Genomic DNA, 15,154 nt, shown 5'->3' with positions numbered 1-15,154 from the left:
TTGGTTGTTTTCAGATTCACTGTTGACTGCACTGCATATCGAATGATGTTTCGTACGATTTCTAGAGAGAAAATTTCGGTTTTGCCGCTAATCCATGATCTCCATTGAAATTGCATGAATTCTCTTTTTCATACCCATTTATTTCTATTCTTCACGCAAGGTTATAATTTATTTATTTATTTATTCAACGGCAAAGTCAATTTACACAAACATATTTAACAAAGTGTGAAGAACTATAAAATATTTTTGAATGCTTATGTCTAATATCTACATTACAATTTACAATTTAGCGAAGTGTGAAAAACAAAATATTAATAAATCCTTATGTCTAGTGACTACATTACTAAAAATTGAAACAATTCTGGTACTTTAAAGGAAAAAAAAGTAACAAATCTGGTACTTACAAAGGAAATGGTAAGGTAAAGAAAAGCTTTGGAAACGCAATAGCCTTTTCAATTGATTTTTAAAGACCTGAAGTGACACAATAAACAGATCTAAGTTATCATGATATTGATTTCCCAGCTTCAGAATACGAGGAATTGAACTTTTCAAAGCATAATTCAAAGCATATCTTCCATTCATTTCGTTGAATACCAAAGTGAAAAGCACAATTTCTCAAGAATTTCTTTTCAACATTCTCAATCAAATCGATATTCACATTATAGTATGGGTCCCATATGCCCGAACAATATTCAAGAATCGATCTTACGAAAGCACAATATAAAATCTTTTTTATTTTAATTGAAAAATCAATAAAAATTCTCAACACAAAACCTATAGCATTTTGAGACTTTATGCCACAATTTCTGATACTTGAAGATTAAAATTAATTTTGCTCTCAAATTTAACTCCCAGATCGCGAATAAATGTTTCTCTTTTAAGAGCTATATTATTCAATGTATATTCGAAGAATATTGGACTTCTAATTTTAGCGAACGTTATGATTTGACACTTATCGATGTTTACCTCTAACAAATTATTTCTCACCACATGGAAAAAGCTTCGAGATCTGTTTGAACTAATTCAGCATCTTCCCGGCAAGTAATTGCTCGATAAAGTTTGAGATCATCCGCAAACATAAGAAATTCTGAATATTTGAAAACAAACTTTAGAGTTTGTTCATTAGTAAAGTAAGTGGCTTTTCCATCAATTCGTGTTCGTGGACAGAGAAAGAGAAAATATTTGAATGTTATTACGCAGGAACTCAAAGGCTTGGTTTTTCTTTATTCAGAGTGTGCCAGGGAAGATGATCGTTATAAAACTGCAAGCAATCATCTCACACTATGTGGCAGATGATAAACCATTTCAGGAAAAATGACCAACGAAATAATAATATTGAAATGAGTGATGGTAATGTTGAGATATCAAAAATCGAGACGGCTAGTAACTTCAATGACCTGTCTTCCCCTAACCCTAAGATGTGTCACGATAGGATGGACATTAAATTTATGGAAAACAATGTTCCTATATGCTATAACTCCTTTTTTATGCATCCCACTAGAAAATATGACATAATCGATTTGATAAAAACACTAAAATACTAGGATGCAAACGGTGATCATATCCGCTGCGCTACATCATTAACCACGAGAATATGGAATTTTTCCTGATAAATTGAAAATGGCCAATGTTGTACCTGAACCTCGTGTCCTGATAGCTGTAGGGTGTTGAAATCTTAAAAAAATGCCCTCTAAGCATCAATGTAGAAGATTTTTTGAGGTTCCAACCAGTGACGTCTGTACAGGAATGTAGACTAGATATTTTTGGAAAAATGTGTGTACTTCATTGAACTTTCTTAGATTAAAAACCATTTTTATAATAACAATTCATTTTATGGCAAATTTGATATGTCTTTTTTTTTCGTTTAACTCGCAATTTTCGCAAGTTAAAGTTGCATAGTCAATTTATTAGTAAACTCTTGAGTTTTTTTAATGATATTGTTTTTGAAATTGCGACTCATTTTTTGTTAAAGATGACCTTTGATATTTTTTCAACGGTTTCATGTAAAATAAATAAAAAGCATTCAACGCGCCATTTGCTTATAATTCCTGAAAAACTTTCTTATTAGGTAAACAATGGCGGTGATTGTTTTGACAGACATTTCAACCCGACAATTGACCTGAGGGTTTGATCAGATAGTTTTGACAGATATCTCTTCACTTGTAATGCACTGTTTGGAACTGTTTATTCAAACACATAGGTAATTACGTAAAAATTGTTATAGTAGGTGGCGCTACCTGGTGTAAATGGTAAAACTGATTACATTTTCTTATTATGCCTAATACAGTACTTCAAAATAACAGAAAAATTTACAAAATAATTATTTTGTCCCTTTTATACATATAGAAAGAGAACTACAAAGCAAATAAATAATTACCTATGTTATGCTTATGAAGTTTCAGAATCCATTGACTCGTCCGAACAGGAATCCCCAGTCACACTTGAATCTATTATTATTTGGTCGAAAACAGTGTCTACCATCCCGTCCAATCTCCACATTTTCTATTCTTCATGGGCTACAGCATTAGCCTAATCTTCTTTCCGTATCCGTTCCAATGCGATAATAAACGTTGGACATCAGAAATTTTATATGTCACGTTTTTACGAGCTACGTACCTAACCCTTAATTTGAGCCCAGATTAATTCTATCGGGTTTCACTCGCAATGGTAAGGAGGAAGTCTCAAAATGGTGATGCCTTCAGCACGAGCTATTGTATCCACCACATGCTGTCGATATCTGTCACGATGGTGTTTAATGACACTCATAAGCTCGGCCTTAACCATGTCCTCGGAAAATGGAATTCCTTTTTGTCCTAACCAACTTTGCATGTCTGTTTTTCTGGTGGTCATAGTTGGCAGCTGTTCTACTGATCGGCTGTGATAAGAAGCGTTATCCATTTCTATTACCGAATAAAGCTCGACTCGTGAAAGAGGGGATTCAAAACATTCTTCAAAGCGTTGGACGTCCATGTCTTCGTGATAATCCCCCGTTTTTTTGGATGAAAAAATGAGTGCACTATTGTCTAAAAAGCCACTCTCGCTACCTATATGGGAGACAATTAGTCGTTACCCTTTACCCGTTGGTCCGCGTAACCCTGTTGATATTTATTTTCCTTAACTCCTCTTTGTTCATTTTTGGAATGAGATCATTATCCATTACCTTTGTCCCAATGGATTCGATGGTTGGCGCCTCATTCTCAAAAAAGAAAGAATGAATGGTATAGCGTACAAAATTTTTCTGGTACTCGTCCAATTCAATTTTTTTTCTACCACGACAATGTACTTTTGGAGCTTGCACAATCCGAATCACCTTTTTTTCACGTACAATGCGTTCAATTGTCGACACGGATATTCCCGTTAAAAATAAACACTGGCCTACAGCTTCCACTGTACGGAGTGTATTTTTTAAATTTTCGTACAGTCTACAGACAATTTGTTTTTCTTCTAACGACATAAACTTCCGCTTTCTTTGTACATTACTTGGACCTGCTACGGCATCCATCTTAATACTATAAAAATAATAAAATTTAATAATATCATTCAGATATTTTTCAGTTGTTTACTTACCTCAAAAACCCTGAAGCTACTGGATTCCTTCCAGAAAAGAGCCATCCGCCTGATTGGAGACGCGAACATCACTTGCGACCTACTTAGTCCGGAACATCGAAGAAAGGTTGAGAATTTGTCTCTCTCCTATAGATACTTTCAGGGGAGGTTTTCAAGTGACTTGACACATTTGATTCCACCAACAGCGGTATACATCAGAAATACGCGACAGACTGTGGCTGCTCATCGTTTTGAGTTTCAACTGAGTGTACCCCGAACTTCACTGTTTGAGAATCCTTTCATTTGGATAACTACTTTTATGTGGAATAAACTTCCTGAGAACGTTTTTCCAAATGAATTTAATGTCCAGCTATTCAAATCCAATGTGAATCGCTACGTTTGCACAGGTACCGCTTTACGAGCGCCTTAAGGAGTTTCCTGTAGTGCTTGTATTTTATCCTTAAAGAAAACACTTCGTTGGGAATATTGCATCTAAGTGTTCCCTCATTATTGTTGTATTATTAGGAGAGGCACCATCTTGTTGAAAATATAGTATTTCACAGCGGATGTTCAGTGGCAATCCATCTAAGTAGCCATCAAATTCATTCATAGCTTTTCCTCAAGCAATCTGATTTTCAATCGATACAATAGAACCTCTGGCGAAAAAAGACCTTATTGAAAATACTTCTCTCACCCAAAAACTGTCTCTCGCGCGTTTCGCTATCCAAATTAGCATCATCAGGAGATGACTAAAACTAAATCCTTACAAGTAAGTTAGAACATTTTATATACATAATTATTTGGCAATGAGTGTTACTAAAAAAGTGTCATTAAAAAGTGAATAAGATAATTTAAAAAAATTATATTAAACGGTTTTATCGAAAACAAAATATATCGATGATATAGATAATGTACTAAAAATTAAAAAATAATTCGGAAGGTCCTAGGTAGTAGTCATCACACCACTCCCCTCAGCAATCTACGGTATTGATCAGATAAAAAAATAATAAAATCATTGGGCGTAGCATAACCTGAGTAAATCACGCCCAACGATATTTTTTTTTATCTGATCAATACTGTAAATTGTTGAGGAGAGTGGTGTGATGACTGCTACCTAGGACCTTCCGAATTATTTTTTAGTTTTCAGTAGGTACATTATCTACATCATTATCTTTTTTTTTTCAATAAAACCTTAAAACATGAAATTTTGTTTACTTTTTAGTTTCTAATTTTGTTACTCAATTCTTCCCATTATTTCAGTTCATTTAATGCCTCAGTATTACAAGGTAATATGTAATCCGCCATTTTGTAGCTGCGGCCATTTTGAATTTGCATCTTTTTCAAAAGGAAGTACTATTCTACTAGTCGAGCCCTGCCATTTGATACCCATATTGAGGTAGTTGTGAAACTACTTGTAATCGGCCATTTTGTAGCTGCGGCCATCCTGGCTTTACGATGATACCGAATTTATTAAATTGTATTGTCATCGAAACTAAGTATGTGTATCAAATATCATATCAATCTGTCAATAGGAAGGAGGTCAATAACTAAATTTGACCCAAACAAACAAACAGAGCAAGCTAAATAAAACCGTTTAAAAATAGAAAACTCTCGAGAAAAGTTAAATTGTTACTTGCTCTACTATTTTAAACTAGTACGGAACTGTTTATCTCGCAGAATCTACATCGAACTTCTCTCATAACATTTGACAAACACGGCGAAAACACGAAAATTTCGCAAACAACCAGTTCTGCGTAAATCTCACCAGTTTCGAGTTCAATTTCAATAAAGCCTGGTGTGCAGATTAAAGCGATTTTCTCATTTCGAGTCAACCATAAACAATTCGGAGCGGAGTAATATTGCTTTGTGGATTCGCCCTGCTGGCTTTCTATTCGTCAATATTTGGATTCAAACCGCACTTTGATATTCCCTTCTGCACAACAAAGACTTCAGATGCAAATTACTATCGAAATTAAAAATATAAACTGGGCCGTAAATTTCATTTCGAGAGATATTAAAACTGCTGCTTTCGCTTCGAAACTTTATTCATACTTGAGGTTGAGAAACCACGTTCTCATTATACTTCAAAAGAAATTGACGATGGAGTCGTTTTTAAAAATGATTTTAGGGTGACAGGAGGAATACCACACAATAAATACTACCTACCTACTCAAAAGTTTATTTGTCGGCGGTTCGTATGGGCAATGTCCTAAAAATTCTAATTGGCAAATAAGAAAGTGATAGCTTATCAACAAAATAATATTACATTTTTATTTGGGTTCTCAATAAATGGTATGCTCAATCAAATTCATCAATTTTATTCAAACACTGTACCTACTTCAATTACTTTTCATCTATTTTATTTACTCTCGCTGCTTGTCAGATTTCTATAGGACTGCCTTTCCTTTCTGTATATATCTGGAATACTCCTGATTATTCTCCGATTTCTTCTCGCTCCGTCAGAATGATCCTTTACCCGCTACATATTGTGGTATCTTACGTATCACTGATATATGGTGGTGGGAAAAAGGGTGGATAATGAACTAATAATAACATAGGAGTATTGAGAAAATAATGAATTATATGAATAAAAAAATATACAATAGAAAATTGTGCATACCTAATGGTTCGTTTTTATCCTATTCTTACGAGTATTCAAGAACCCGGTCAACTTCGGAGCGATAATAAAATTGAACAAATTTCTAGTGAGAATTATTTGTTGACAAACACTCTATAAAATTGCTCTGGTGTCATTTTATTGCAAATCTACTAGCTAAACAATTTTCGTCACACCCCACAGACAATTTTCTGGGAAAGGCACCACCCACTATTCCACTTGTCTTACAAAGAAGGGGATTTTCCTTCTTGTTGAAAGATTGATCGCGTTCAGCTTATTCCCAAAAAAGGCAAAACAAATCTTTCAAATAACTATAGACCAGTCGCTTTGCTATCAGTGACATCATAAATCACGGAGAAAGCCGTAATAAAACACTATATCCTTAACCCTTTCGGCCCTACCGGTGGCAAAATTGCCACCGCGATATTCAGAGCTCTGTAAATTTGGTGAGATCCATTCTGAAGGTATGTGATTCACTCTTTTGGCAGTTTGAGTGCCGGTATATTATTCAGCAACATTTTTTAGAGTGTGTCCTGTCAAGAAAATGGCTGAGCCAAACGACATACAATGTAAGTACCAATAATTATTTTGCAAGACGTTCCATACGTTTTATCATAGCTGAATTATGAAGTGTATAGGATGTAAATGAGTTTCATGAAAACGGTTGATAATGGCGTGCGGTAGTTTTTCTTGATGTTGTTTTTCAAAATGTTGTACGTAGTTGCCACCATCAGGTCTTCGCAGTATGTTCAATATTATTTTTTTTTTTCAGATGATGAGATACCGCCAATGACATTTTATGGCAATCAGAAAAAAATTGCTAGAACAGTGACTTTGAAAGAAGCTGAAGCAGCAGTATCTTCCATTCCTGACTCTGATATTGAAGAGCAAATAGAAGATTATGAAGCACCGGACTCAAGTAGTGAAAAAGATGAAAGTTAATATGAGGAAGACGATAATATTCCATTGGCACAATTAGCGATATCATTATCATCTGAAAAAACAAAACAAAAAAAATGACAATATGAAAGAATCTTGGACACGAAAGCAATTTTTGCCTCCAAATGTAGTTTACGTTCCACCCGACAACCCCATCGAAAATGAGGAAATTCAAATACCAATGACGTATTTTTGTAAATATTTCCCAAATTCTGTTTTTTTGGAACTAGCAGAGAAAACAAAATTCAGTTTATCACGGTGGAAAAAGCCTCAATACGAATGAACAAGAAATGAAATAACTTGTTGCATTACATATTGTAATTGGTATAATTCGTTTTCCCAGATTGAGGATGTATTGGACATCCGCCCCAAAGATACAATTTTATAAGTGACATTGGAATGTCAAGGAATAGATTCGAAAGCCTTAGGAATAATCTTCATATTATTGACGTGAATGCAGAGTATGATAAAAGTGATAAACTTTGGAAAGTACGTCCTTTAATCAGTTCTTTCGAAAGTAGGTGCGAGCAATTAGATCTGGAAGAAAATCTTTGTATTGATGAATCAATGATTCCATTCAATGGCCAACTTGTAGTAAAGCAATACATACAGGGTAAACCGAACCCTTGGGGGGTAAAAGTATTTATGCTTTGTGGTTCTTCTGATATCTTATATCGTTCCATTTTATATCAAGGCTCTACAACAGTTTCTATAGATATTCAAGAAAAATATGCAGCTACCGATGGATTGGTGACTTATTTGTCATACATAATTCCCGATCATCATGGACATAAGTTATTTTGCGACAACTACTTTACGTCAGTCCTATTACTGCGTGAACTTCTTCAAAGAGGCATTTTTATGGCTGGAACCATAAGAAATAATAGACTCAAAAAGTGTCAGCTGAAAATGGAACGGCAGCTACAAAAACTTGGTCGAGGTAGCTGCGACTCGTTGGTCACCAGTGACAATGAAGTTGTTGCTGTTCATTGGTATGACAACAAAGTAGTCAACATGGCATCCAACTTTATTGGAATAGAGCCAGAAGATGAGGTCAAGCGATGTGACAAAAAGCAGGGAGTATATATATCATGGTTCAACGTCAAGCAATCATACGTTTGTATAACATGTCCATGGGAGGAGTGGATAAAAGTGATTTTTTGATTGCACTCTACCGCACCTTCATTCGTTCCAGAAAATGGACTTTACGAGTTATTTTTCATTATTTCAATTTGGCTGTTTGTAACGCTTGGTTGGAATATCGACGTGATATCGTTCAGAGAAATCAACAATTTCATTTGGATTTACTCCAGTTCACCATGATAATTGCAGAAAGTCTGGCTTTTTCTGGAATTCCTACAAATACTCCAAAACGAGGCAGACCGCAATCTTCTACTCCAAGTCCTAGAAGTTCTCCTGTACCAAAAAGAGATAAAAAAATTCACGTAGGTCCTCCAGAACAACGGTGGCCTAATAGTCAAACCAACAATTACAAAACAGAAGAAGAAAATGATAACCTAGCAATTTGTTGATGTTTTGTTTGGGAGTTATAGGTTTGGTTCTGTCTTTTTGAACCTGTCATTGTTATTTTAGTTTATTGGTTTCTTTGAACAAAAAACGTGTAAATGGAACCCGAAATTTATTTTAACATTGTTTCTCACATAAGAAAAAGCCGCGGTCTGACTAGAACTTGCATGAAGCAGTTAGTAAAATTATTTCCTGAGTGAGTCCTTTTAATCCATATGAAAATTCAGTGACAAAAAATCTATTTAATCCTATTAATATCTTTTTCAGACAAAGTTATGACACGTTATTCAGTATTTTGTCACTGGAATACCAGAAACGAATGAAATGCAACCACATGAAGACCCAAATGAATAAAAACAAGTATTGGGAACTTTACCTAGAAGGAGTTAAAAACATGGACAGTCCAGGCATTATAGTGAGGATAGCTGAACGACTTGATGTAGCACCATGTTTGGTTGCAAAACTTATTTTGAGTCAGTATTTTGAGAATAACGAAAGCTCAGGATCGAGTGATCAAGTAACCTTAAATGTAAATAGTTATTTACGAGACACTACTTTGATTCCGGATATGAATTTGGCTTCTGAAATTTTTTTAGTAGGTACTTTTGTATTAACCGGTACAGACTCTTTAATTTAAATATTTTTATTTATTTTTAGTGTACACTGTATGATAATATATATAGTCCTTTGACTGAAACTATGAGAAGGTGAGTGAATTTTCTCATGAATTTCATTTCTGGGATTAGATTAGTGCTAACAAAAGGCACCTAGTATTTGCATTTAATTCAAATTTTGTAATATGCATTAAATTCAGAAGTAATCATTACTAGTAATTAAACTGAAACCTCAAACCGAAACATTACATTGCAATATTATAAATGACATGAAAAATATATATCAACTTGTAGAAGCCTTCATTTCTTCAAATAGTAAACTCACTCACTCTTCTGTGAAATATTGTTTTTTCCCACTTGATTCTTGATATATAACAACAGAATTTTTCATTTCAATTATAATTTACCTCATAATTAGTATTATTTAAAGATATAACAGAATTACTTGTACTGAGACACGAGCCTAATTTATACATTAAGTAATGCAATGTTATTGATGCATTAATGGATTATAATGTTCATTTTATAGGTCCCAAACTGTATTGCTAATACAATGAAACTATAGCACTTTGCATATGGAAATCAAATCCATCCTGTCAACATGTTTCTCATTTTGTATAATTTTACATTTGTTGAACTATTATGTTAGTTTTTTTAATTTTAGCGATGTTGGCAATAAAATAAATTGAAATACAGCCAGCAAATTAAAAAGTAAGTGATTATTAAAAAAAATTAGCTATAAAACTAAAAACTGATTCACAACTGTCAATTTTTGAAAATAGTGCAATACTGCATCAATTCCCTCCCACATAACCAAATCAAAGATCTTGGCATCAAATTAGATACATGCTCGAATCCCTAAAACTTTTCAGATTACACTAGAATTAGTTTACAATTGATACATTTTGTTTTGTTCATTAATAAAGCCAAGTTTGAAATACACTTCTGTTGTGTAGAATACTCATGTTCATTTGTCTACTTTACATAAAAAATGTTTGTATCAGGTTGAGTACAAGTACAATATAGAAATATTCACAATATGTTCACAAATAAATATGTACTTCTTAATCTGTTCAAAAAAAAATAATCAGAAAGAGAAAGTGAATAAATTTTTGACTACTCTTGTTTTCAAAAAGGTTTTGCAACTGGGACACTATAATAATAATTTTGTTAATCATACTTCTGTACAAGGCAATACTGAAGCCTGTATGCACGAATGAAATCCAACTGTGGCGTACTGCATCACATTCAAACATTGAAATCATACAAAGGTTTCAAAATAAAGCACTCCGCATGATAACCAATGCCCCCTGGTTTGTACCCAACGAATTATTACACCTTGATTTACACGGAATTACACGAAAGAAAAATACTTTCGCAACAAATACTTTCATGTGAATGCTGAACTATACGAAAAACACTTTTCTCTATTCCGTTTGTATTCCAAACATTATGGAATCGAATCAGATATCATTCACAGGATTCCTGCACATTATAATTAATGAAAGAAGTAAAATTTCACTTACATGGAACAGTGTCATCCGCACTGCTAAACATCCAATGTTTCTCGGTAAGACACTTGCTTTATCGGCTCTTCAGTAGCAGATACGGATAACATTATAAGAAAAAAACACTCAATTCGTTCATAAAATTACGACTTTTGTCAGAAAATGGGTTAAATCCACCCATGTCATTGATGACAGTACGTAAATAACATTCATTCACTTATTTGATTAAATCCCAGCCATAGGAATCTTGTTTGAATTGAAAGGGTATATTTTTAGGAGAGATTAATTTTTGAGAACGAAAGTTTTGGCTTTCTACACTTCTCCATCATGATACAAAAATTGTGGGAATCTTTCAATGAAAGATGGAGAAGTAAAAAGCCAAAACCTTTATTTCTTAAAAATTAATGAGCTTCTTGAAATCATTATATAGAGAATTGATATTTCATATTCTAATTATTGGTTCTGAAATCATTTTCACTCGTTATAAGACAAAAAATTGAAAACATTGATTCCTCTTTTAGTTCTGTGGGACAGCAGTATGAGGTAAAACTGTGCAGAGAAGTAACTAAACTTGGTCTGGGATTCAGAGATGAAGAACATCTCAGAAAACATGGGTATGATAAAACTCCAGATTGCAAGTTGGAGGTACCAGTAATGATTGACGGACTTGTGGTGAATTGGATTGAAAGTAAAGCTTTGTTTGGAGACGAGGACGTTCACAAGGATTACATGAAAAATCAATATTTGAGTTACTGGAATAGGTATTATGAAACATATTAGTTTGAAAGGAAGAACTGAAATATCTGGCATAAAACGAATCTAATGAAAAAGCTTCTTCCTTACCAGAATTGAAGCACTGTCTCTTATTGTGCGATTAAAACTGAAGAGCGTTGAAATTTTCATTAGATTCTCATGTTAGATTTGTCTAATGCAATTCTGATGTATAACATACTGTTCAAAAAATGTAGTGAATTTTAATTTTTCTCAAAAAAATATTTATTTATTCGTCATTTTCTATTTTGTCCCCTTCAAAGTAGTCTTCTCCAGATATAATACACTTATGCCAGCTTTTTTTCCAATCCGCGAAGTAGTTCCGATACTTTTTGGTATGTCCTTGAGCTCTATTAGCGATTCGTATTTTATCTACTCAATCGTCGCAAAATGCTGTTCTTTCATGGGTCTCTTCAATCTTGGAAACAGGAAAAAGTCGCAGAGGGCCAAATCTGCTGAATACGGTGGCTGAGGTATAATTACTGTGTTGTGTTTGACCAAAAGGTTATGAACAAGCGATGACGAGTAAGCAGGTGCATTATCGTGATGCAAAAGTCATAAAAAAATTTTTCCACAATACTGAACGTATTGTATTGCTTCTTGCAAGCGGTGCATAACTTCAAGATAATACAACTTATTGACTGTATGGCCACAGTAAAAATAATCAACCAGTAAGTCAACTCCCACTACTTAAATTCACAAAGTTCTCGGTGACTTTGCAACGAAGTGCGAAACCGATTTCGTTCTTTTACCGTAGGCGTGCACTCATATAAAAACGAAATTTAAGGATATTATAGATTCACCAGCGATTTCACCGGCTTTTCAAAAGCCCAATCCTTGAAACATGCGGTGCACACATGTGTTGACATCGCCTTCCGGCCAGCCCAAACAAAAAAACCGGCCATTGACCATTTAGAAAAATGTTCACCGCAGTTTCAAATGTGTATTTTCTTTTTGTTTTATTTTCTTTCTCTCTTGTTTTGAATATTTTTTTTCTATAGTGTTGATACATAATATGTAAGTACTCATATGAAATAACAAAAAAAGTTGTTATTGTTTTGACCCACGATTATTTTATCGTAAGTATGAATAATTAACACACACAAGAATTATATTAACTCTTGTTGAAAGGTAAGATAAGATAAATGACTGGCAGGATGTGCTGTAGAAAAGACAAGGTTCATTCTGACAGTACTCTTACAAGGTTTAAAATGTAATGAATGTAAATTTACAATACAATATTCTACCTAGCTAGATAGAGAGTGGGTCATCTTGGTCATTATAGGGAGAGAAAAAATGTTCGGATTAAAATAGGTAGGAAAATTGAAAATGGCAAATCAGCGATCAATTTCAAAAGAAGTAACTCACTACATAGGTGTATAGATCGTGCAAAGGAGTAACTTTGAAAGATTCCCTTTTTTTTTGTATCGAGGTGGAGTACTAGAAAGCCAAAAACTTTCTTTCACAAAAATTAATCACTCCCAAAAATATAATCTTTTCTATTTAAACAAGTACTTTTTAATATTGTTTAATAACATAATCATTATAGTATAGAATAGAATTTATTCAACATTAAAATATCATACACATATAACATATACATTACTGGTACAATATTTATCAGACTAGTCATACAAATTGAAGAAAAAGCAGCGTATACATTAAAATCTGAAAATTCTTCGACATTGTCAAAGGCATTTTCTAGGAGAAGGTCTATTAAAGCTTTTTTGAATGTATTGTAATTTTCAATATTTCCTAGTAACCTAGTTGCTTTGTTATAACATATGACTCCTTGATAGCTTGCCGAGTCTTGCCCAAAATTATCCATATCCAATCCTTCTAGAGGAAATTTGATGACAACATTCAATTTGCCTCTAAATCTTTCCAATGGAGAAAATCTTTTTAAATAAATTAGTGAAATATGGGGAAACAAGTGGATTCATGGGGACTTTGTGCATTTTCTACTTTCCTTGCATTTCGAACACGTCGGTTTTTCATTTCCATCCAGAGTTTTTTCTCTTGTGAACGAATCCAAGCATTGCCACAAACTCAATTGGCCGGTTCTTTGTGGTATGGAGAAAGACAAATCCCAGAAAGGATCAAAGGTTACTGATGAGTGTCCACAGTGTGTGCATTTCATCAATTTACAAGAGTCATGGCTCACATATTTGAGGATGCATAAATCTAAGATTGTAAATAATTTTACTTCTAATAAATGAAATTATAACAACTGGTATAAAATTGTGTAGCTGGGGTTTCAAAAGGTAAAACCTCAGTTATACTTTTCATTGTACTTTGTAGAGACAACAGGTTGATAGAGTGTTAATTTTACTGAAAAAAATACAATAATATTTTCTAGAAACATTTGAGGTGGATGCTTGTCATAGTTTGTTTTTACTTACAGATTTGGACCTGGCTTGGTAATATATTGGTTTGGATATGTTCAAACTATTGTAGAACCTAATGACAAAAGGTTTACAATTAGGGACCATGTACCACAAAATATGATTCATATATCGCCTCCTAATTTTGAAATGGATGATACCCCTGGAACTGGAACTTGAAAGATTTATATATGGGGGATTTAGTATTTCTGGATATGAAAAAGGGACATATTCTCTGAAGTGGGAAACTTTAATTGGATCAGTCAGTGGAAACAATAAACTTATGGAGTATATTTTGTGTTTTTTTTTTCAAAACCCTAAATATATAAGATAATTGATGAGTCTTTAAGAAAAATTACATTGTTTTAATTCGGTTGATTGCCTAAAAAACCATATTGTTATATTGCTCCTGGTAACTCAAGTATTGAAACTGTTTCCTAACATTAAAAAGTAATAACTGCAAAACGCTAACAAAGTGGTCAAACAAAATTTTGTGGTTATTATGATTTACCACAGCTCGTACAGGCAGGTTTATAGTACTTTACAGGGTCCACATCTTTTTTTCTGTATAGCAAACAACAGATCTTACCAGGGACGAGTTGATTTATGCCTATAGTGGCGTGAAATTGGTTTGTTTATCAAGAGAATGTAAACTTTCACGACCGGAGATAACTGTGAAAGCTATTTTCCGGGTTTTTTAGCCGTGGTCTGCAGGTTTTTATACCTGACGTTTCGTCTACTACTGCGGTAAACATCAAAGGCGATGTGGTAACGGTCGCAGTGCTTGAGTTGTTCCGACCGCATTAACTAAGATGCTGGTATTTGACTCTGGCATGACTTAGTGGGCATGGTTTGGTTTCTCTTAATGAGCCTTTTTCCTGAGAATAGTACAGCAGACGTGTCACGAGAGGCAGCACTAGTAGTAGGGACAAACAAACTATTCACATGTAAAACAGTGTTATTTACATAATATTAATTAATTATTTAAAAATATTAATCTGATATAAAAAATCATTTTATACTAGTATAATACCAACAAAGCATTGCTGTTTTGCGAATTGTACGTCGGATAATCGATATCCGGAAGAAAACATGTTTTTTATACCATTTACAAAACCTCATAAAATGAGGTTAGATGTAAGAAATAGATACATGCTTCAAGGAGAGTGGATTTAACAGTGCAAAAAATAAAAAAATATTCATATGTATGCTCTAAACATCAAATGAATAGTAAATATTTCATAGTTA

The 15,154-nt window shown here is 33.7% G+C and overlaps 1 protein-coding gene across 1 annotated transcript; it reads left to right on the top strand.

Moving 5' to 3' along the window:
- Positions 1–8,623: 8,623 nt before the first annotated feature.
- Positions 8,624–14,199, top strand: LOC111509487 (CDAN1-interacting nuclease 1). Its single transcript, XM_074178274.1, has 5 exons — positions 8,624–8,825; positions 8,897–9,224; positions 9,287–9,336; positions 11,273–11,512; positions 13,927–14,199. The coding sequence occupies exons 1-5, from the start codon at positions 8,728–8,730 to the stop codon at positions 14,084–14,086; spliced, it is 876 nt and encodes a 291-aa protein (XP_074034375.1). The 5' UTR covers positions 8,624–8,727; the 3' UTR covers positions 14,087–14,199.
- The last annotated feature ends 955 nt before the right edge of the window (positions 14,200–15,154 follow it).

The sequence above is a fragment of the Leptinotarsa decemlineata genome, unplaced genomic scaffold (assembly GCF_025532065.1).
Source record: "Leptinotarsa decemlineata unplaced genomic scaffold, Ldec_3_MD MMD2_tig00003736_RagTag_RagTag, whole genome shotgun sequence".
Classification (NCBI taxonomy): domain Eukaryota; kingdom Metazoa; phylum Arthropoda; class Insecta; order Coleoptera; family Chrysomelidae; genus Leptinotarsa; species Leptinotarsa decemlineata.
Note: the sequence above shows the minus strand (reverse complement) of the source record. Positions and strands in the feature narration are given on the sequence as shown.